This window comes from Coturnix japonica, chromosome 3 (genome assembly GCF_001577835.2).
Source record: "Coturnix japonica isolate 7356 chromosome 3, Coturnix japonica 2.1, whole genome shotgun sequence".
In the NCBI taxonomy this organism is placed as follows: domain Eukaryota; kingdom Metazoa; phylum Chordata; class Aves; order Galliformes; family Phasianidae; genus Coturnix; species Coturnix japonica.
The window spans coordinates 73,700,976-73,723,478 of NC_029518.1; the positions used below are offsets into that span (position 1 = coordinate 73,700,976).

At 43.2% G+C, this 22,503-nt stretch overlaps 1 protein-coding gene across 7 annotated transcripts in view; it reads left to right on the forward strand.

Annotated features, from left to right (window-relative positions):
* The first annotated feature begins 4,865 nt into the window (after nucleotides 1-4,865).
* The window catches only part of COL12A1 (collagen type XII alpha 1 chain), a 98,267-nt gene continuing 80,629 nt past the window's right edge, over nucleotides 4,866-22,503 (forward strand). For 2 of the 7 annotated variants that reach the window (XM_015859054.2, XM_015859055.2), the window contains exons 1-5: nucleotides 9,909-10,026; nucleotides 12,474-12,581; nucleotides 20,217-20,333; nucleotides 21,478-21,621; nucleotides 22,169-22,225. In XM_015859054.2, coding sequence (XP_015714540.1) covers nucleotides 12,509-12,581; nucleotides 20,217-20,333; nucleotides 21,478-21,621; nucleotides 22,169-22,225 — 391 coding nt within the window. In that variant the 5' untranslated portion in view covers nucleotides 9,909-10,026; nucleotides 12,474-12,508. Of the gene's footprint in view, nucleotides 4,978-9,351; nucleotides 9,456-9,805; nucleotides 10,130-12,473; nucleotides 12,582-20,216; nucleotides 20,334-21,477; nucleotides 21,622-22,168; nucleotides 22,226-22,503 lie in introns of those variants that run through there. The other 5 variants (XM_015859052.2, XM_032443437.1, XM_015859050.2 and 2 more) reach the window with 5 other exon arrangements.

Genomic DNA, 22,503 nt, shown 5'->3' on the forward strand with positions numbered 1-22,503 from the left:
TGTTTCCCTTTATGTCCTTGTTAGTCTGGTGTTGGCTGTGTAACAAACAGAACTTCTAAACAAAAAAACCACCAGAATTCATCAAAATAATCCATTGTTTCTCCTCTTAAGGACACAGTGGGTTTTCCAAAATGTGGCAGTGCATGCAGAAATTTAACTTCCCATCACAGTGCTATTTTAAGCCTCTTCTGGATTATGTAGGTTTAAAAGTTTTCACTGCTATTCTAAATAACCAGAATATGATAGTTAAACCTGAGGCAAATGGGAAGGGCCAGTGTGCTCAGATTAGGATTGGGAATGAGGAAAATGTTCTTCACTAGAGTGTGGTGGGCACAGCCCCGAGCTGACAGAGTTCAAGGAGGGTTTGGACAGTGTTCTCTGACATAGGGTTTGAATTGGGGTGTTGCTACGTGGAGCCAGGAGTTGGACTCAGTGATGTGGGTCCCTTCCAACTGGGGGTATTCTGTGGTTCTATGCACTTTTATTACTGAGCATGATATTATGCAGTATGGAGTATCGCTTTGGTCTGTGTGGGTCAGCTGTCCTGGCAGGATTAGAGGGGACATTGTCCCAAAGAGGTTTTTGGGGGGTTTAGAGGGAGTGTTGAAGCTGCACCAATGCAGTTCAGCAATAGCCAAAATGCTGCTGTGGTGATTCTAGCTCCTGTAAACAGTGCTGCGGCAGCAGCAGCTGAGGGGCCTGTGGAGCAGCACAAAGTGATCTAGCAGAAGGATCTCCATGCCAGAATGTTTCCTGACCTTACAGACAGAGCCTGGTAGCATTACTTCAACAAAATCAGAAGGGAAGGGGTGGCCCCGTGTCTCCACAGAATGCCTGGGTTATTGGGAGCAGCTGCAGGGTACAGCCCTGTCTAATTTAGGGCTAAAATTAATGGAAAATGATCAGAATTATTTGAACGCCTTTGGGGTCCCTGTGGGTTTTTTATGAGCAGAAGAAATTAAAATGAGCAGCTTGTACTATTCCTTGCTAACTTGATTAAAAAAACTAATAAGTCACAGCTCGCTAACCAGTAAACACACTCAAATTATGTGCTTTCCTTGCCTGTTTCTATTACCATCATGCTTAATTACTGCCCTTCCATCAGATCTCTCTGGAGCTGGATATTATGCTGATGCACAATATTGCTACCTTACTGCAGACCTTCTTATTGATTTGTGTATGCAGTATTTTCTCTTTTCCAAAGAGAAGCTCTGGTTCAGGTAAACTAATTATTTATTTATCTATCTACCTATTTATTTATTTATTTTCACTTTAACCGCTAGTTAGAAACAGCAGCTGTGATTTTTGTCATATTATGTTCCAGGGGAAGGAGAAAAACCTCCTGGAGCCTTGGTGTCACTGCTCTGAACAAGGAGAAGGCTGAGTTTGTTTTAGCATCTCTCACATTAAGCCACCCTTCCTTTATCTTCCATTTTCTCCATCTTTGTTATTATATGAAGGAGCTGGAGGTTTATCTTCATAACTACTACTATGAGTCAGACCTTCAAAGGCACACAAAATCTAATCTGATCAACCTGACTTGACCTCAAGTGAGGTGTGTATGTGATGAGTAACTCAGAACCAACATATCTTTCATGCGCGTACTTGTGAAATTGGTTTTTTGTCAAAGGAGATTTCTTTTAATAATAACCCCTTTTTGTTGTAGCTTGCCTGAGTCTTTTCACTTTTTTTCTTTTTTTTTAATTTTTTTTTTTTTTTTTTTCATAATTCAAGCAAAGCTGCTGTAAAAATAATGGCTTATCCAGAAACGCAATCTGAGAAGGATTCCTTGGCTGTACTCTGCTGTTTGTCTGAATACAAGACTTCAACCTCAGCAGGCAGCACCAAAGAGCTGTGAGATGCATTTTGGTCTTGTCTCAACATTCCTCCACATTTGTTCTTCCTGGTCACAGGTTTTCTCTAAGACTGGCTGGTCACAGACTTCCCTGCCAAACTTGGTAAGCGAGAACACGCTCCTATCTGTTTTCTCCATAAGGCACATCATCCCCTAAAAGCTACTTGGCCAGGATTCCTGCTTGTTAGTGTTGTGGTGAGCTGAATTCACTTGAAGGACTGCTAAAGGATTTGAAAGAAGTTTGTTACCCCACACAGTCCCAATCTGGCTGTCCTGAGCTCAGCTCTGTGGGGAGTGCCACTGCCTGTGCACAGTGCACTCTGTTCATAAAACATTCCCTCCCACTTCTTGTAGCCTGCGGTAGAGAACACTCCTGAAGAGGGATGAGTCTGTCCTTTCCTGATGTGTTTCCTTCTTTGAGTTTCCAGGCCAGCAATCTGAACTTTCAGAAAGGTGAAAGGATCTTTCCTTTCCTGATTGCCGTATGCAGTGCTTGTAATTATCTTTCCTCTCTCATCCTGGTATTTAATTGTTACAACAAGTTTGCTCTTTTCCCTGGAGAAACCATCTGTTCCCTGTATTGTCAAGGCTTTTCTGGGTGCAGAAAAGACAAGGGGCTTTCTGATGATGGTGGAAATAAACTGAAAAGGTTGAATCAGTGAAGGTCAAATAATATATAATCTTTACATGCAGCAGAACTTAGAAGATGCTGCAGTAGACAAGACAACAGGAGTCAAGGAGGCTTAGAATTACCTGAAATTAGTCTTTCTAAATGTAGTTGTTACAGACCATAAATGGGATGACCAAATACTGTGGTTTAGCCTGGTAGTGAGCTGATCACCTCGTCGCCATTTGCATACTCTGCCCCCATAGGGATGCAGGAGAGAACTGGGTAAAGGTAAAACATGTGAGTTGAGATAAAAGACAGTACAATAGGACAGAAAAAAGAAGGTAAAATAATAACAATAAGCAATCACTTCAATCAATACTTGTTTGATTGCTAATGAAGATGTAAAGTAGGGGGAAGCAGGAGGGTATGTCAGTCTAATAATAAGATATCTTAGTCTTCTTGGGGCTGTCTGTGAAGCTCACCTGCAGATGCAGCTCCCTGTGATTTCACCAGGAGCAGCAGAAGAGCTGCTGAAGGTGTTCAGCTGAAATGCTTTTCACGTGCTTCAGCTGTCACAAAGATCCAGAGACAACTTGAACCATCTGACCTTATTTCTTTGGATTAAAATTTTTGCATGGCACTTCTGAGGGCTGAAAGGGGTGTGTGGTTGTTTGCTCAGTGTTATCAACATCCAAAACAGCAACAAAAAAAGACATGGTTGTGGATGGCTGTCTTTCATTTTCCACAGGATTTTCCCAATTTTCCCACGAAAGCTGGGTTGTGCAGGAACTAAGCACGTGATCTCTCCATAATTAACCAAATTAACCCAATACCTGTGAGCAGGTCTTGTTCCCAGTGGGGTGTGAAGAGGAGGTTGGGGTTCCTGCAAGACCTTTAGATGTGCTCTTTCATTAACTGAATTATCTATGTTCATGTAGTATCAAAATGTTTCCACAATTTTTCATCTCAACATGAGCATGCACTTACTCTGGATGACTAATGCCACAGGACCTGAAGTTAATAATGGAAAGGCTGACACACGCACATGCAGTCTTATCTATCGTAACACTATGCAAAAGGGAATTATATGATTAAACATTATAATGATCTCCATTGCCCAGTAGGGAGCTACAAGACCCAAAGGAGCCAGGCCAACTGTGTTATCAAAGTTTATTCAGTGATCTCTTAGGAGCAGTAGAGCACATTTTGCTAAATATAATCTGTTGTGCTAATATGCGGTACATGTGGAGCAACTGCCTGGGGCCACTGTGTCATGGTGCTGGAGTGCAGTGTGCCGGGAGGTGGGTACACCTCCTCCCTTTGGCGGAGGTTTTCAGAAGCAGATGCCTAAAGTTAGACTCTTAAACTTACATTCAGGCTTTTACATAAATAGCTTGAGTTTTTAGAAGAGCAGTACCAAGAATCTCTTCTATTAAAATAATAGAAATAATAGAAACGAGCTTGAAATAATTACACTGATGGATATTGTTATTTTGGGAACTAGTACTCAAACTAAGTTGCCATATTTCTGTGAAAAAAAAGAAAGGAATGGCAACTTTGGTTACCCCAGCAGTTTCTAAATGGAAGTCACAAGACTCAGGAATAGCGCAAGAGGGACATCAACTATATGACCAGGCAGTAAAAGTAGTAATTGATCTATTTTACAGTTGGACAGGAACTTCTTTCACAACCCTTACCTTTCTGTTAGAGTCTGAGATCCAAAAGCAGAAGGGCTGGGACTAGAAATCACTTCCGTCCAAGCAGCTCTCGATCAACATCACGTCCAATCTGCTCAGGCACTGCTGATTTCCTTAACTTGGTCTTTATTAGCCATTGGAAGAGTTTAGATGCCGGGGTCCTGAATGTGGATATCTTAAACCAGAACTGAATGATACCTGAAGTGACCATGCAGGACAGAGCAATGGATACAGCCAACAGACTTGAGAAGCAAAGCTGTGATGGTGAGACACACGCTGTGGAGCACAACCTCTTGTCTACCTTCTTGGTTTCTGTTGGGGTTAGAGAGGGTGTTCTGCTGGATTTATTAGAAGATGATGTCCTAAGAACTACTCCTAGCACAAAAAGTAAAAGGGATTTCATCTTGTAACTGGTGCTGTTTTTAACCAGGGAGGATTGGAACGATGGAATAAAGCTGAGTAGCATTTCAGAATGTGATTTGTGCCTGAGGAACTGTTTGTTTAAAAATACTATGCATTTTGTTGTAGTAGTTGTTGTTTTTCATAGCTGTTAAAACAGAAGAAGACCCTGCATCTAGCAGCAAGCATGTTTTTGCAGACCAAGAATACACCATAACAGAAAGGCATGCTCAATAAATGGGAGTGACTAACAGAGTAGTGAGGCCAGATGGAACGCGTCCAGGAGAGTGGAGGAAAGGGCATATGAGAGGAGACATTTTAACAGCTTCCTGTGAAGTCTCTCTGCAAACAGTAGAGGTGTTGATACATGTGAGAGATGCTGAACACCAACAGGTGAAACAGGCTGCCAGCAAAGGGTGAGTAGCAGCTCTCAAGTATCCTTTAATAGCAGAAACCAAACCCAATTGTTTTCTGTTTACACAACAGAGTGCTTCTGATACTGAAGCACAGGGCAACATCTATTTATAATCCAAATAAATCTTATGTTCTGGTATTTGGAACTGTCAGCATTCAACATATTGGGAAGCAGCAACCACAAAGCTGCATTAAAAAATAGCAATTTAAATCTGCATTGCTCTACTCAGTGTGTTTCCCCCTATAGTTTCTATACAATTATGTCTTGTGCAGGAGAAACAAATTTCTTTTTAAATGTTAGCTCGTGTGGAGTTAATACATATCCAGATAATGCTATTCCTAAGCAGTGCTTTTAAAGTCTGTGACCTGAGCTCTTGCTTCACCCTTCTTTTATTCCACAAAAACTCAAACTTTCCATGCTCATCAATGGGAGTCTCCTGTGGCAGATGACAGATACAGAAGATCCATAGGCCTTATGGATGAACCTATAATCTGGACTATCCAGGTGCCTGGGGTGCTCCCTGGCCATGTCCTGGCCCCCTGTTTTGCCCCAGACAAAGACAGCTGCAGCTGCTCTTATGCATGAATGTGATAGAAGCTTTATTCATATGTACGCATACAGCCATGTAAGCTTTTGCACAGAGGAAGAATCCAGAAAGGTGTAAGCTCCTTGAATATCAAAGACTGCACAGACACAGCATTCAGTGCTGCCCTGCAGGCCAAGCTGCTACCAGTGCCCTCTGGAACCTCTCTGCATCTGTCCCACCTGCAGCTCTGCCTCTCTCACTGCATCCATCACTGCAGTGTATTGAAATCAGACATTGCTGTAGTGCAGTCACTGGGGAGTGCCTCTTAGACAGGAAGATCAGGATCCTGTTGTGAACCAATGAATCAGCTTCTTTGAAATGAAGCATCTTAATTTAAGGATGTTTTAATATGAAATGCATTTCAATATATATGGGAGGGATTATACAATTATTGCATCTGTTTTTTTTAAATTGATTTTTGTACTTGAGTTTTAATATTGAAAAAAAGGTCTGCCTAAAGATTATCTGGCCTTCATAATACTCCCAGATCACATTAAGAAGCCCCATTCCCTTCTATTTATACCTCTGCTTTTGAATGATTTATTTGCTCTTCCAGTTCTGCTTATTTGGAGCCACGTTCTTTCCTTCAGAGCATCACATGATGGGAAAAAAATCAGCTGCAGAAATCAAAGAAATAAACAGTCGCTGAGGAAAACACACCTGGAGAGGCAGAGAACAACTCCATAGCTGTGGCACTCCCCAGGGGCATTGCTTCAGTAAATGAGTGGATTTCAGGCAGAGCCGAGTTTTCTCCCAACACTGTTTGTGTAAGAAGCCATTCCTCATTACGAGAGGTCAGATGAGGGTTGCTCTCTGAATACCACTCTGAAGTGAAATTATCCCAATAAATAAACACCAGGCTGAGTTCCTCTCGTGCCACTGACTGGAAATCTCTCAGGGAAGGCCGGGCCTGTAGGGAGCTGGCTGCTGTGTTTTGCTTTCAGCATCTGATGGATGCAGATATAATACTGTGCAACATTAACTTGATGGCTAGTTTAAGAAGGAATAACCAGTACACTGGAAAGGTCCACCTTTGTGTTGTAAGGGAAGAATGAGCCTCCTCAGTGACTGCACTACAGCAATGTCTGATTTCAATACGCTGTAGTGATGGATGCAGTGAGAGAGGCAGAGCTGCAGGTGGGACAGATGCAGAGAGGTTCCAGAGGGCACCGGTAAGAGCTCAGCCTGCAGGGCAGCACTGAATGCTGTGTCTGTGCAGTCTTTGATATTCAAGGAGCTTACACCTTTCTGGATTCTTCCTCTGTGCAACACTTACATGGCTGTATGCATACATACGAATAAAGCTTCTATCACATTCATGCATAAGAGCAGCTGCAACTGTCAGGAAGCCACAGAGGCCAAATCTAGTGTGATATCCACATGGAAAACGATATTCAAGGTCCTGAAATGTGGGACGTCCTGTTTTCTTTTGCCCTGGCAACACAGCCTGAGGAAACAAGGAGAGGTGCCAGAAGCACAGAGTAGCCCAATTCAGTCTAGACCCCAAACCAGTCCAAATTTTCTAAGGAATTCCTGGATTCCTGCAAAATTGTTATTGCATAACCAAAAAAAGAGACGGGAAACATTATTAAAGGTATAAATACACGTTCAAGTCTCAATTTTTACATTGAGATTTGTCCCAAAGTTTCATTTTCTTCAGTTTAAATAGCAAACAAAATGACAGGGCTGGAGTGCATGGTCTTAATGTGTTTAACACTTGTCTAAGAAGCAAGCAGGCAGGAGAGTGTTAGTAAATGTTTATGCATTTCAGACATGCCTTCTGCATCACATATTATGCACTCAGCCTATGAATGTACATAGCAACAGAGCTGATTAAAAACAACCCGTTTTGCCTTTTAATTGCTGTGATATATGGCCACACGAACGCAAAATGCAGTTGGTTGGTGTGTTTTGCATTTGAACGATCTTAGTGGGAATACGGTCAGTACGGCTGGAAAAAATCATGGAAGGATGAAATCCTGCTGCCGCTGGAGTCAATGAGTTACATGCTCTTGCCATCTCTGAGCCTTATTTTGCTCCAAAAAGTGAAGCAAATCTGCTCAACTTGAGGATAAAGGGGGAAAGTGCCCTTGTCACACCTATATCACTCATCCATATGGTGTCAGTGAGGTCTGCTGATTCCAGTGCCTTTGCTCATGTAAATCCAGGAGTCAAACCAACAGCAAAGAATTTAAGCATTTTAAAACAATCTCTCCAAGTGACTCAAATTTTAATAGAGTATTACATACCATCTTCCATTCTCATCATTTGAGTTAATCGATTTCAACAATTAAATGTAAAATCTTGGTCATCCCATGACGGAGAAACCCACAGCACATTGTGAAAAACGGCCTTGGTGCACAAGAGATAAAAGCACCTCTATGGTGTTATTGCATCTCCTGTGGAAGGCCGTTTCATTGTGAACCCCATGTGCGTTCTCCTGGAGGTGCTGTTCCCATGACACGGATGTTCTTGGTGTGTTTGCTCAGGAAATTAGATGAAAATTAGAACCTTGACTTTAATTTCTTAGAAAACCCGTCTTTTTATGTATCAGCTCTGGATAGGAAGAAATGAAATTCCCCGAGACAAAACACCAAAGGAGAAAATCCAAGCAGACAGCTGGGCAAAGGGTGAACAGGTCAAGAGTATCTGAGGGTTTATCAGCAGAGATGTTGCTTTTGGGAAGCACGTGTTATCAACACCAGACAGCCGAAGCCACGGCATGTCCCTGAGAGCAGCTGACTCACTTCCAAAGTGGCTGGAAATGTCAGTGCACGTCTTCTGGTTATCACCTCCTTTTCAGCATTCAGACTCTGTTGCTGACTCCTGGACTATTGCAGGGGTGAAGGCGGCCGGATTCAGCTCGGGAGGGACACGTCCTCCTGTCGACACGTCCTTGATCTCCCAGTCCTGAGGAAAGCGCCCAGGAGCCGTCCTCCCACTCGCTATCAGCCCCCGCTATCGGCCACTTCCACCCATATGGGCTCCGTCCCGATCCCTCGGAAGCTCACGTCCATGCAGAAAGCTGACTTGGGGCCAACACACCGCTGAAATCTCCCAGACCTCTTCCAAACAGGCTGTGGGGAAGTGTCGGCCTGCTCCTCAATTTTGCATCGACATTTTCTTTTTTCCCCTTTATCTTTTTTTTCTTTTTTCTTTTTTTTTTTTTTTTCCTCATGGCCTTCGTTAATCCTTTCTTTTTAATTTTCTTTCTTTCTTTCTTTCTTTCTTTCTTTCTTTCTTTCTTTCTTTCTTTCTTTCTTTCTTTCTCTCTTTCTTTCTTTCTTTCTTNTTTCTTTCTTTCTTTCTTTCTTTCTTTCTTTCTTTCTTTCTTTCTTTCTTTCTTTCTTTCTTTCTTTCTTTCTTTCTTTCTTTTTCTTTCTTCTCTCTCTCTCTCTTTCTCTTTTTCTCTCTCTCTTTCTCTCTCTCTACATTTATTTTGTACTTCTCATCCTGCCCTTTCCCGACCCCCCGCCATCCCACACCTGCGCTTAGAGCTGGGCCGCTCCACCCCGACGCCACCGCCAGGGGTCGCCGCCGCCCCGCGGATAGAGCCGCGCGGCATGGGAGGCAGGGGGCGAGGCGGGCTGCGTGCCCCGGCTTCTCGCCGCAGCCTCCCCTTCTGCCTCGTACCCCGTGGTTTTAGCTGCGGGAGTGCCCGAGGAGCCTCTTTCGCAGGGGTGGGAACAAGACCCCCTCGGTTGCTCGCAGCTCTGCCCGGCTCCGTGCCTGGGCAGACGGCCGAGAACGGGGAAGCCCCGGGGAGCCCCTCGGCACGGCGGGCTCCCGGCTCGGGAGGCGCGGCTGGTGCCGAAGGTTTCCTCTGTCGGGCAGTACGAGGGGTTCGCCCCCAGGGCCCCAAACGTACGTGGGAGGAGGTGGGCTAACGCACGGTATGTGTACGTAGGATGCTTAGGCTGGATGGCGAACGCGACTGGTTGCGTGAAGATGACTATTAATGGCTTATTTGGTGGCTGCGCGCCGTGCCGCCCCGAGGTTCCCTGCGGGGACACCCCACGCGCCCGGGGACTCAGATTTTCCGCCTCTCGTCCCGTCTCCCCCCCGGGCGCGGCGGCGGGGCAGGCGGGAGGGGGCGGCGGGGCGGCCCCTGCCCCCGGGCGCGCTGCCGCCCGCCTCATGCCGCAGGAATGCGCGGAGGTATGCGCCAGTTTCCAGAAGCGGATCCCCTTCCCTGCTGGAGCGGAGCGGCGCATATATCATCCGGTGGCAGCAGTCCACCTTCCCTGCAGTTTCGTAACCGCTTACGAGGGTAAATTGAGAGTTGGGAACAGCCCTCTATTAAGTAGCAGATTGAAGAGAGACTCTTCCCACTTGGAGAAGGCGAGTCTTCCCCGACGGACCCCTCGCGTCGGGAGCTACGGTCATCGAGGCGTCTCCCCCGCTCACGGCTGCTGCCTCCGCTCCTCCTTCGCCGCCGCTGCTACGCGCCGCTCCCTCCACCAGGTGCCCCCGGAGCTTCATCCTTTCTCCTACTCCCTCTCTCCGGTTCCGACGGCCGCTGCTACGGGCACCGCCACCGGCACGGAGCCCCACAGGCCCCCCGGAGGTCGGTGCTGCCGCCGGCGGGGCTCTGCTCTCCTCCCGCGCCCCGCACGGTGCTCTGAGCCCGGCGGCAGCAGGGGCTGGGAGCGTGTGCCGGGGCTGCCCGGCGCCGGGAGCTCCGTCCCCTCGGGGGATGCCCGGGCAGTGGCTGCCGGGGATCGCTCTCTGCCTCTCCCGTGCTGTTTGCAGCTCCACAGCATTCTTTCTCCTCCCAGTTTTTATGTCTTTTGACCCATCTACTGGGTTCTCCTGTTGGTTTTCTTTGTTTCTTGGAGGGTGCGTCTATATATATATATATATATTTATATACATATATACAGCTTGAAAATAGTAAATTTCGCTCGCTGCACCGTTTGGAAATGCTATGGCTGACCTTTGTGGGTTTGAGTTAGCGTGAGATCAGACTGCTACTGGTGAAAACCCGGTGTTTTCTTAGAGTGGTTTCAAGATAAAAGCTGTGATCGTGCTGCGAAGGCGGCTTTTGATCGTGCTGAGCCCGCACAGGGAGCTCTCCCTGCAGCCTGCAGGCTTGCTTTCACACGTCCAGGTTTGAGAGAAGGAAACGGAGTGTTTCGAGGCAGGCGATGGGTGTTTGGCTGAGAAGTTTTATTGCACAAAGGAAATATGTAGACCGGGAGCAGTAGACTTGCAGCAGTAGTGCGCTGCGAGATGCCGCTGCGAGATGACTGACTTCTGTTGCTCTTCTCAAGGATCAAAAGATGGCACTCCAAGCCCACGCAAGCTCCCCAGGACTAAAGTCCTTTTAAACGCTGGGCTTAGGCGATCCTTAACTCGCTGCACAAGGTGTTAGCTGCACGACGGGACAGCCGCTTCCCACGCAGAGCCGTGGCAGGATCGCGGAGCTCAGGGCTGTTTAATGCCAGCCTTGGTGCTCGTGTTAGTGTGAGGGACTCGACGCGGTCAGTTTTGCTCTTCTGCTTACGCACTGGAGGTGTCGCTGGACTGAAATGATCGCTTGGTTTTGCTTTGAGCTCGCTCTAATGCTATGTGCAGTTGGCTGAGTCAGTGCACCCAGCTGCCCTGCAGACGGCCGGCAGAAGCCCGTCAGGCTCGGTGTCAATAACCGGGAAAGGCATGCCTGGATCTCGGTAGCGTTTCCTGGATCTGCCCTCTGAATGTGCGTTGCTGGCTAGTTCCCTAGATGGCAGAAGAATATTTTCCCCTTCGGCTGTTTCTGTGGGCTAACGAGTTATGTATTTTTCTTTTGTTTTGCTCTTAGCACCTTCCCGATAAAATCTGTTGCCTAATTGCTTGTGGAGTTCTCCTTCCTCCAGCCTAATTATGATGGATGATACGCGATGCGTTTATGGTTTTGTTCAACCAAATTACCCCTCCCTATTTCCTGACCTAAAAAACCACTTATATGCACATGCAAGGAGGGGCATGCATACTAGCCCTTACTTAGAAGAAAATTCATTTGTAAGCTTTGCTGGAGGAAGTAGGAGCTGTTTGACATGACTCTAGCAGAGAAAGAGTTATTTGAACCCTCAAGTAGAGGTTATTAGGTTAGTTTAACCCAGGCAGAGCTGCTTGCATCTAAGAGCTGCTAACCTGTCCCAGACCCACCTATTTTGCTAGACAGCTTGCAGGGATCGCTGGACTCTTTGGCCTGCCTGCTCGTTATGGTGTATTTTAAATCTGTTTTCTCTTAGAGTGCGTAAATGAATTATCAGATGTTGAAACATCATGGCTAGACAGACGTGTCAGGTTTCAGCTGTGTTACATACACTTCTGTATAATCTATTTCAGACCTCTCAGAGATGAAGAATAGCACATTTGTAGGCAGAACACCTCAAAAAAAGTTTTATTACGGTTTCCAAACTGCCTCGAGACCACTAAAACCCAGCTAACTAAGTGCTTCAGCAGCTATGAAAAAGGAGCCGAATAAAATCCCCAGCTGAAAGAGACATTTGGTTGATTGAAGGCAGCAGTGACCTCTGAATTAGCTATCATCGCACTCGCGATGAAGTCATGGAGCTCCCTCCTGGCTCCTGCCGTGCGGAGGCGCACAGCTTCACTGCGCTGCCCCCATTGCGTTAACCCTGGCGAGTTTAGAGCTGCATGTGCTACCGTGATCAGAAAAGGGTTCGGTGACAAAAGGCACATTATTGCGAGGCTGGACTTGAGTTAGTCATGCAGATCTGTTACAGTTTTGGACCGCTTTCAAATCCAGAGGATTTAACCTGGTCCCGTGGGTGGGTGCTGGGGATAAGGGAACAAAGTGAAATCCCCGTTCATCTTTCTTATGTCTCATGAATACACCCACGCAACCCTCTAATCCATGCATATGATTTCCTTTCTTCCTCTTTTTGCCCCTACTGCTGCAGATTCATTCATGTTGTTGTGAGTCGAAAGGGCAGACATGAGGACAGCGCTGTGCTCGGCGGTGGCTGCGCTGTGTGCCGCCGCTCTCCTCTCCTCCATCGAGGCTGAAGGTAACCTTCCTCCACTCTGCCCCTTTGCGCGGGTGCCCCATGAGACAACCCACCAGCCCCAAGCTGCCGCCTCCCCTCTCTCTTTTTGAATGTCACTCCTTCACCTTCTCTCTTTCTCTCCTTCAGAGGAACGCCTCTCCTTCCTTGCCCAGCTCCTTCTGTGCTCTGTTTCTCCCGGCTGGTCAGTCAGAATGTAGCTCTCTCTCTCTGTCTCTCTGGTGTGCTGTCCACACCACTCTGCAGCAGAGATGCAGGCCGGCCCCAGGGGAACGCAGTGTCCCGAGGAGCCCCGGGCACTGCTGGGGTCCACACCACTGTCCTGCGCCTGCCGGAGCCGCTGGGCCATGCAGTCATGGTTAGTCACGCTGAGCAAGGAAAGGAAAAATCCACCACCCGACCACCTGCAGCTCTGAAATAAAATGCTCCAACAGAGTCTGGCTCTCTGCGCCTGTTGTGTTTTGTTTGGGCTGGCCCCTTCGCCTTCACCCCACTGGTCTTCTGGCCCCCCATGCTCAGTGGGGCGACCCCTGACTGAGCCCTTGGGGTGGCTCTACCCTTCCCCAGCTTCTTTGGCCTATCAGGGGGACAGATCTGGGCAGATGTCATTGTATCATGCATCCCTTATGCAGCCAAAGGGTGGCCGGGCTTGAGCCAGATCCTGCTGTGGCTGCTGGGCTCTGAGGCTCTGGCATACCTATTGCACCATTGTCCCCAGAGTGACCTTCTCTTTTCCTCCTCATCCTCATTCTCCTCCTAATGGGCCCCTGGTCTTGCTGGAGGTTCCTATTAGTCCTTGGCAGCTCCCTGCCTACAGCTGCAAGGAGATGCAATGCTTGCTGTGATGTCTCTGCCACCCTGGGATGTAAGTGTGGGGTAACCTCTTCTGTGTGAGCCAGGCAGTAGTAACAGCATTTCTGTTAGCAGTGTCTGCCAAGAGAAATACAAAGACTCAAGGTCCTACTGGATGCTGAAGTGACTTGGTCTGACCTCTGGGACTCAGCTCCATCAATAGAGTGTGCCCTGTATTTGAACTGGGAAAAACAGAAGCCAGTGTCTGGTAATTCAGTTTTTCCCCTCTTTCTATTTCCATACTGAGCTGAAAAAAATTCTTTGATTGTGGCCTATCACAATTGCCTGTGTCTGGACCTGGTTGCCCTGGATGATGGCTACTTAAAGTACAGTGTGTGAGAGAGGCCTCTGAGATGTCTCTTCCCACAGCTGTGCTGCCATCATGGGGCACAGAGGCATAAAAGAGACAATTTTCTGGGAAGTATGGCATTTCTATTGTCAGTAATACATCTGGTCACCCTAGGAGGGGATCAGCTCACTGCCTCCCTCTCAAGCTACGTTGTTGTTGGCTGAACAACCAGAAAGGTCATTTAAAGTATTTTCAGAACTGCGTTTCAAATGCGTGACCACTGTGCCAGAGAAAGCAGAAGTGTACAGTTTTGATGGAAGAAGGGAGTGGATGTATTTGTGCATGCTTCCCACTTCTAGGAATGAGCTCGTTCAGTGCTTGAGTGATGTTGCTGTTGTGCTGCACCACTGGTTATGTTTAAGGAGTGAGCTATTTCAAAATGGGTGATGGCATTTCATTTAGCTGTGGTGTGGACTGAAACAGCCACAGTTTGAGGAGTGCTAATGAAAGCTAGAAATACGTGTTGGAGAAGCATGCAACTGTTTTGTAGGGATGAAGCTAGCTATATTATCAGTCAAGCTGGCTATTTGTCTCTTTAGTTTGTTCATTCAACTTCCACACCACGCTGTGCCAAAATCCTCTTCTTTCCAGTCCTGTCTCAGGCTGCTAGTGCTAAGTACAGTTCCTTGACTGTACTTTCCTGCATTTTGTTTTGCTTTTAGATTTCTTCTTTTACTCCCTTGGCTCAACCTACAGTGGTTACAAGAGATGCACTTTGAGTTTTCTTTCTGTGTGCAGGCACTTGATAGAGTGAAAAAGTGAGAGAGGGTTAAGGGAGAAGAACACTTGATGTGGTCAGGGTTGTTGATCTGTGATGGGAACCTGGTGTGAAAGCAAAGGGAAGGAAGAACAACATTCTCCTTTTCTTCTGCCTTCCTCCAGCTTCCATTTTTCAGTCTATCCTGGCAGTAGATCTGGTATTTTTCTCTGGAACTGCTGTTCTGATTCCTAAATACTCCAGGATGAAGCTGGTTCTTCATCACAGCTGCTCTGTGAGCTCTTCACAAGAGCAGTGCTCTGTTGCTGTTGGCAAAGCAGAGAGGTGCAGTAATGGTGTTAGAGCTTTGCTACGGAAAAGCAAGGGTTTATCTTTGGATATTTACTGTGACAGTAGAATGGGTAAAACCAACATATAGTCTGAATGCATTCATAGCATTTCATTGTGAAAGTTACTTGTTTACCTTGGACAAGTCAGCGGATATGTTTTCAAGCTCTGTGTTTTTACTTTTACAATGAAATTCTGCCTGTTGTAATTTGCAATCCTTCTGGTCTCTGTCTATGGCCTTAAGCATCTTGTGTACAATGCCTTATTTTATGTTTATTTGTTTCTTGCCATTTCAGTCCAGCACTGCCCAACTGCAATGTATTTGGTGTATGTCCTTGCGTCAAGAATTCTTTCTGACACAATGTATTTTCCATCTGTGATTGCATACAGCTGGGGGGAAATGTGCGTCCTTCTATTAAAAGATTATGTTTTCATTGTTATAGTCATAATTGAGCCAAGCTGATTCCTTATAAATAACCTGTTTGTTGTAATCAGAAGGTAGTGCTATTATGGTGTCCTGGCTTCTGTAGTGTGTGACATTTGCTAATGTAGAGGGATTTTCAAAGGCACAGAAGATGAATGAGGAGATAATTGGCTCTGCATAACCATTGAGCATGTGATGGTTCTGACTTTCCAGTGTTTTGGGAATGGTTCAGACTTGAAAGGTCTGTTTTCTAGAGAACAGGGAAGGAGGGCATCACTGAGCCCAGGATAGCTGAAACTCCTAAGGTTAACCACCTAATCAGCTTTGGAATTGGTTGGTGGGACCATTAGTGCATTCCCTTTTGAACTGTGATTTCTATCCTTTGAGAAATCAGCTGTTGATTTTCAAATCCCTGAAGAGAGAACCATTTAGACTGAGGTGTGGAGGTGTGTTTTGTATATGGATGACACTGACTGCAAATTCTTGTTTTTTTCCCACTTCTAATTAGTATTAGAAGCAAAGTGTACATGTGAGATTATGTATATACACCCATGTGCACACATACATGTGAACAAACATGCCAAAATTTGGGAAATGTTCATGCATGTAGTGTGTGTATATATATACACAGTTATTTGTTATGTTGCATTTAAGTGTGTATACTTACATGTACAAAAAAAAAAAAAAGGATACACATTTAAAATGATTTTCTTTCAAAATACACTTACATGAGCTGCATATATTGTATATTGAATAAATTTCACATATAGTGTAAAATTAAAAAGAAAAAATGCAGACCTATGGGTGACAAAGTTTATGTACTGTTGGCAGTGAATATCTTGCAAGGCTGAGAAGCTGTTCTCTTCTACACTGATAAGCTGTAACTCAGTCCTTTTCCTATTCATATTAGCAAGATGAACTTCAAAGGACCTTGACTGGGGTTGTGATCTAGTTAGCTGTGTCAAACTCATGCCAAATATGAAGAAAACATTACATGAGGAGTTTGGGCCTCTTCCAGCCTCAGCAGGGCTTATCTCAGTGAGACCACAAGTGGCCTTATTCTTCCGCTACCGTGGCCTGTATGCTATTTTAATAAGAACTAATATGTTATTTTTCATGCTAATTTACTTCAATCTTTTTTAGTGTTGGAATTACAGTTTTTGTGTCACGTAAGGGTTGTGGAGTCTAGCTACTTCCAATTTATATTACTTTTAAGACTGGCTATCAATTTGAATTGCTTGATCTGCTGATTACATTTTTCTTCTATCTTATTAAGATGTTTGTTGGGATACTCTAGCAGTCACATGTTTATCAGCATGTCTGTTGATAAACAGCTATGTGTTATCTGTTGAGTAATACAAGCTAGTCTAAGACATGAATAACACGAGGAAATGCTTTGCTCTCTTTTTTTTCCCAGAAAATATACTGCTGTACTATATGCAGTTATTATTGCAATTATAATGGAAGGAATGAATGAAAGTGTATCTAATTTTTTTTTTCTTTTGTGGTCTTTAAGATAGGATATGCAATCAAGGAAGCTGTCATCTCATAGTTCTAAGAGTGGTGAGAGTTAACACTGTAAACATTACAAATTTACACTGTCATAGAGCAAGTTAAGATTTTACTGAACAGGAATGCTGTAGGGGAGCCCTACATTTCTGTGCAGCACCAATGGAATCACTGTATGAAGGGAACAGTACAATACTGTCACATGTTACAATCACAATCTTGCACCTTGATATGTCAGAGAGAGGTTTGTCCTACATTTTGATATAGCAGGGCTGGATAGACTGGCACTGTCACTACACTTTACACATGTGCACAGCTTCATTTGAGCAGGTAGTCCTATGTCAAGACTGTTTGCTCAAGTAAAGCTTAAGCCTTTGTGAAATGGAGTTTTAAGGGCTGTTCCTGCAATGGGGCAAACTCCCACCAGACCATGGGCCATTTAGTTCCTGGTCTGATTTCATATTGCACCTGTCCTGTTTCTCTAGAGGTGAGTTCTGGCATGGAAGAATTTAGTGGAGGGCTGGTGGAGTTGCCCTGTTTGATGATGACAGTAAGATTTTTACCATGTAACTATTCTGATGTACTTCAGATTAACTTTCATCTCTGAGTCATATGACCGCGCGTTGGTCTTGATCCCACAGCCATTTTCACATGGATTAAATTCAATCCGTGTGAAGGACAGTGGATGTTGTATAGGTTCTGCGTGAGTATTGAAACTTTAAGGCCATCCAGAAGACATTTTGACAACACTGGATCGAAACTCACTTTTCTTCACTCAGACTAATTTCCTTTTTGGATTTCCATGGAAGAAGCACACCACGATTAAATCTTTTGAGCCAGCCATATGCTGAGGATGAACAGATATAAAATGCAACAACAGAGATTGGGCTTAGGTGTTGGGAACAACTTAATGGGGACAGAGGAATTAAGGCACTGAAGTAATTTCTGTGGGAAGCAGGCAGTTTTGCCGATGGCAAAGGTCTCAAAATGTGATCTGAGCAACCATGTCAGGAATGACATGGGTTGGCTGATTGTGTCTTGATCATGGGAAAGACTAGGGGACTTTCTGATGTCCCCTGCAAAACTGCTGTTCTAAAAAGCTGTGAATAGCTGAATGAATGGACATGTTAATTAAATACTGATGTACTGTTCTTTTCAACTGCCAAGATCCACATCTGAATTTTCATAAAATGGATTAAAATCCTTTAAAATGTTGAAGACTTTTCCTCACAGTCAGTTTTTCAGTTTATCTGGAATCCGGTCATTTGGATATCAACAAGTTGGGCTGCTGCTGTCCTTCAGCAGCTAAAGCCTAAAGTCTCTGCTGCAACATACCATTTTACTTGCAAGGTTGGTGGTGCTATTTTTTCCATGTACTGAATATTTTTTAAAAGCATGCTCAGGTCAGTTGTCTCTGCCTTTGCATTAAATTTGTCCTGAGCCATTGCTACTGAAACAATATTTTATAATGATATTCTTATTTATAACCTGAATGTATTGTACTCTTAACATGTGTTGCATGGTTTTGATACTAAGAAACTAGCCTGCAATCTCTAGCATTGTGATACTTATAAAATGAATGGTGGATAAAATGTGCATGCACATTTTAATGGTCTAATCTCACTGCCTGTGTATGGACAATAGGAAAAATAACAATTACTTCAATACTAGTAATCTATTTTATCAGCATTACAAAGCCATATTATCCTATGGTTGGAAATAACAGTAAATTAAACAAAAAAAGATGGCATACAAAGTTGTTTTTCTTTTTTTTTTTTTTTTATCTCAACATTACTTACTGCAATTGGATGGTGTCTTTTCATAAGTATGTGTTTTAGCATTTATCTCTTGATCAGCTCTTTAAATTATGCTCCAAAGCTAGGCAAAAGTCTTAGTTGAGTCATGATGGAGATCTTCTGTGAATTGGAGGAGATCTGCCTATTAAGAATGCCTGCAAAATGGTCTTCAGTAGTAAAGGAAAGTATGGCTGAATCTCATCTTATTTTGTAGACCTATTTAAACAGTAATATGTAATACACCTACCATGCACTGACAGTGAGTCAGTAAAATATTGCATGAGTAAGCATGACAGTTTTACAAAGAGAATATCATTATAAAATATTTATGAAATGTCTTTGTGTAATGAACCTTGTACATGGAGGCTTTTGTCCATCGTGGGAAGCTAAAAAAATAATAATCAACGTTTCATTTACATATGCATGATGCTGCAAAATAGCATACGTGAACTATTTCTTTCTGTACTGTTCAGTTACTTCTGTCATCAGCTCCTATAAGGTTTATTTGCAGTCATTTGTTTGGATCACTGGTGCCCTCTTTGCTGTTCTCTATGGATTCCATAAAATGAATGTCCATAAATATACTTTGATGTTGTCTTTTCATAATTAACCATTGTGTTGTATGGAACCATACTGGCATTTTATGTTAAAATGCCATTAGTAGTATGGGTGCACCTGCTGCAAGGGGAACATGAAAACAGTAGTTTACACCTTTGCATTTTTACAGTAATGTGGTGTAAACATACAGAATCCTATTTTTATGAGCTCTCACATCAGCTCAGATACGTCAGAAAATTCCAACCATTCCTAACCTCATTTATCCACCTCTTAGTTCCTCCATTCTTTGCAGCCAAATGCAAAGTATGTCACTTTAGAGGCTTCTGGGATCCAAGGGGTGGAGCTCTCCCTATTCTGAAATAAAATGATACATCAGTATATCATTATGACTGATATACATTTAACATGCATATTCTTATCTAGACCCTATCAGAAATTGTTTTACTGAGCAATAAATGGCCAATTTATATTCCCTGTATTCTTCAAATTTTTTTTTTCTCTGCCAAATTCTAGATTCAGTGAATCTGATAAGAAATATGGCTGTGCAGAGACTATACTCAAAAGCGGACCAATTCTTTCAAGTCCAATTAAGAAGAGTCTAATTAAGTTCTCTCAGTGTTCTAAATGATCTCTTGGTATTGTGAGCAGGTTGTGATTTGGCATGCTTGTACGGATTGCACCCAGCATGTACAGAAATTCCTTTTAATTGTTATGTGAAATGTTTGCATATGTGGTGATTATCTGTGAACTTGTTGTACATGTATCCAAATGTGTTTTCTATTGTGCTTGATTTTGCTGGCCATTCTTGAATGTCTTGGCAACTCAAGAAACATACGTTCTGTGCTGTCCTCTGTAATGTGTATACTCTTTGATGTTGTGTCATATTTTGTCAGCTTTTATTTTACTCTTTTTCCAACAACATATCTTTATATTTGTTGGAAACAAATTTATGCAAAGACAATTTTAGTAAGCTTTGCTCAACATTATTATTATTGTTTTTTTTTTGGTTTTTGTGGGTTTTTTTGTTTGTTTTGTTTTTTTTTTTTTTCATTTGCCAAAGCTTGTTCAAACTTTTAAACACCCACCCGGTATAAATCTTTTGCAGTTAATCCACCGTCAGACTTGAATTTTACAATTATAGATGAACATAATGTTCATATGTCATGGAAAAGGCCACCAGATGCAATAGTGGGTTACAGGATAACTGTGGTTCCTACAAATGGTGAGTTCAATAACATTTTGTTATTTGTTTGTTTTTGCAATCTTGAGTACAATTTTACTTGTATCCAAGTTAGTTATGAGAACAGCAAGTGACATCTTTCTGAAGCTCAGGTAACAGCAAAGGGCATACACAAAGGAGCAGTGACTGTTCCAAATTAGAGTTTTTCTTTCCTTAGCATTTACCATTTAGAGACTGCAAGTAATAAGTTTTGGTTTCTTTTCCTTTGCAAGGAACAAGAAGGTAAAGTCCTCACTGTGCTCTTCTTCTATGCCTTTACCTTAAAGTTAGGGAATTGTATTGGTCTTCTTTCAAAAACATCTCCTAAAAGAAATATTACATGTGTCAGATAATGATGCAGTGATGTCATGTAACTTCCATAATGCAGCCATAATAATGGTTGTATAAGACATGAATTATTGTTTTACTTGGAGATACAATCAGTTTGAATCTGGATTGGAACCGGGCAATAATTTGTTAAATTATATTTTGTATGTGTATTTTTTTCTTAGTTTCAGCTGAGATGGAATTGTTTTCTTCTGGGTATCGGATCTGATGCTATAAGCTGTGTTGTACACAGCCAGGGCTATCCACAGAAAGGCCCAGGGAGCTGGGAGGGAACAGAATTAGGATAGCTGACTTAAACTGACCAAAGGGGTATTCCATACCATATGACATCATGTGGAAAGAGTTTTGAAGAGGGTGAGAGTACATCTGGCTTGCTTTTACTGCTCAGGGGGCTAGCTCAGCATTGGTTGGGTGTTGGTGATCAATTGCTAGTGCATCACTCATTATGTACATTTATATTTGTCAAAATTACTATCCTTTTCCTTTTATCTATCTTAATAAATAATTTTTTTCTCACCTGACAAGTTCTACTTTATCCCAGTTCTCTTACTCATCCCACTGGGATCAGCTGTGTGATGCTGAGCCACCTGTGTAGTAAATTCAGTAATTTCAGTACTGAAAACAGCTTAGTTTGAAGTTTCATATTTCAAAATATTTCAGGAAAATAGGATTGTATCATTGTAAAATTGTCATTGGATATTTAGATAGGTTATTCTCTGTTGCATTTTTTTTTAATCAACTTGTCACTGATATCACTGGATATAATTACTGCATTAACTGTTTTATGTGTTTATTGCAGATGGACCAACTAAAGAATTTACTCTTTCACCTAGCACAACCCAAACTGTCTTATCAGATCTTATACCTGATATAGAATATGTTGTATCAATAGCTTCATATGATGAGGTAGAGGAGAGTCTACCTGTTTTTGGCCAACTAACAAGTAAGTACATGTAATACAGCTTACGGAAGAGAATAGAGTAGTATAGAGTAGTTCAATCAGAAGGGACTTTTGAAGATAATTGAGTGCAACTACCTGATCACTTCAGGGCTAGACAAAAGTTAAAGCATATTACTGAGGGCATTGTCCAAATGCTTATTGATATTTGACAGGTATGGGGCGTCAGCTACCTTGCAAGGAAGCCTATTTCAGTGTCTGAAAACAGTGAATAATTTTTTCCTAATGTACAGTCTGAACCTACTCAGATGTAGATGTTGCAGTGAATTCTATGATACTGTGGTTGATTTGGGGGATATTACTTAGAAATGTTTGAGTTCTAATTATTACATTTTTTTTGTATTTTTTGTTGTCCTGAATGCTGTGTTGTCAATTCTTCAATTACATGTGATGTAGCTATAATTTGCCTTTCTATATTCAGTTTCTGAGGCTTGTCAGATTTGTGCCCCTAATTCCTTACATACTTTTCTTTGATTTTAACAAGTTAACCTGATTTCCTTTATTAATCCTACCTATGTTGTATTTTATGCAGTTCAGACAGGTGGTCCAGGCATACCAGAGGAAAAGAAAGTTGAAGCTCAAATACAGAGTAAGATGTTTTGTACATCAGTGTGTCTTTTGTTTTGTCTATCAGATGTTTTAGAGATAAGTGAGATTAAGTTTCAGGGCCCTACAAAGTTAAGCTGTGTTCCTTTGCAATAAAGTTAAAATTTAAAGCTGTCTAGGATTAGAGTTATGGTAGTATGGTTAGGCTGAGGTTGGACTTGGTGATCTTTAAGATCTTTTCCAACCCGAGAAATTCTGTGATTCTATAAAGATCCTATTCTATCAAGAAAATACATTATCTTTTCAAGGCACTGCAGAAGA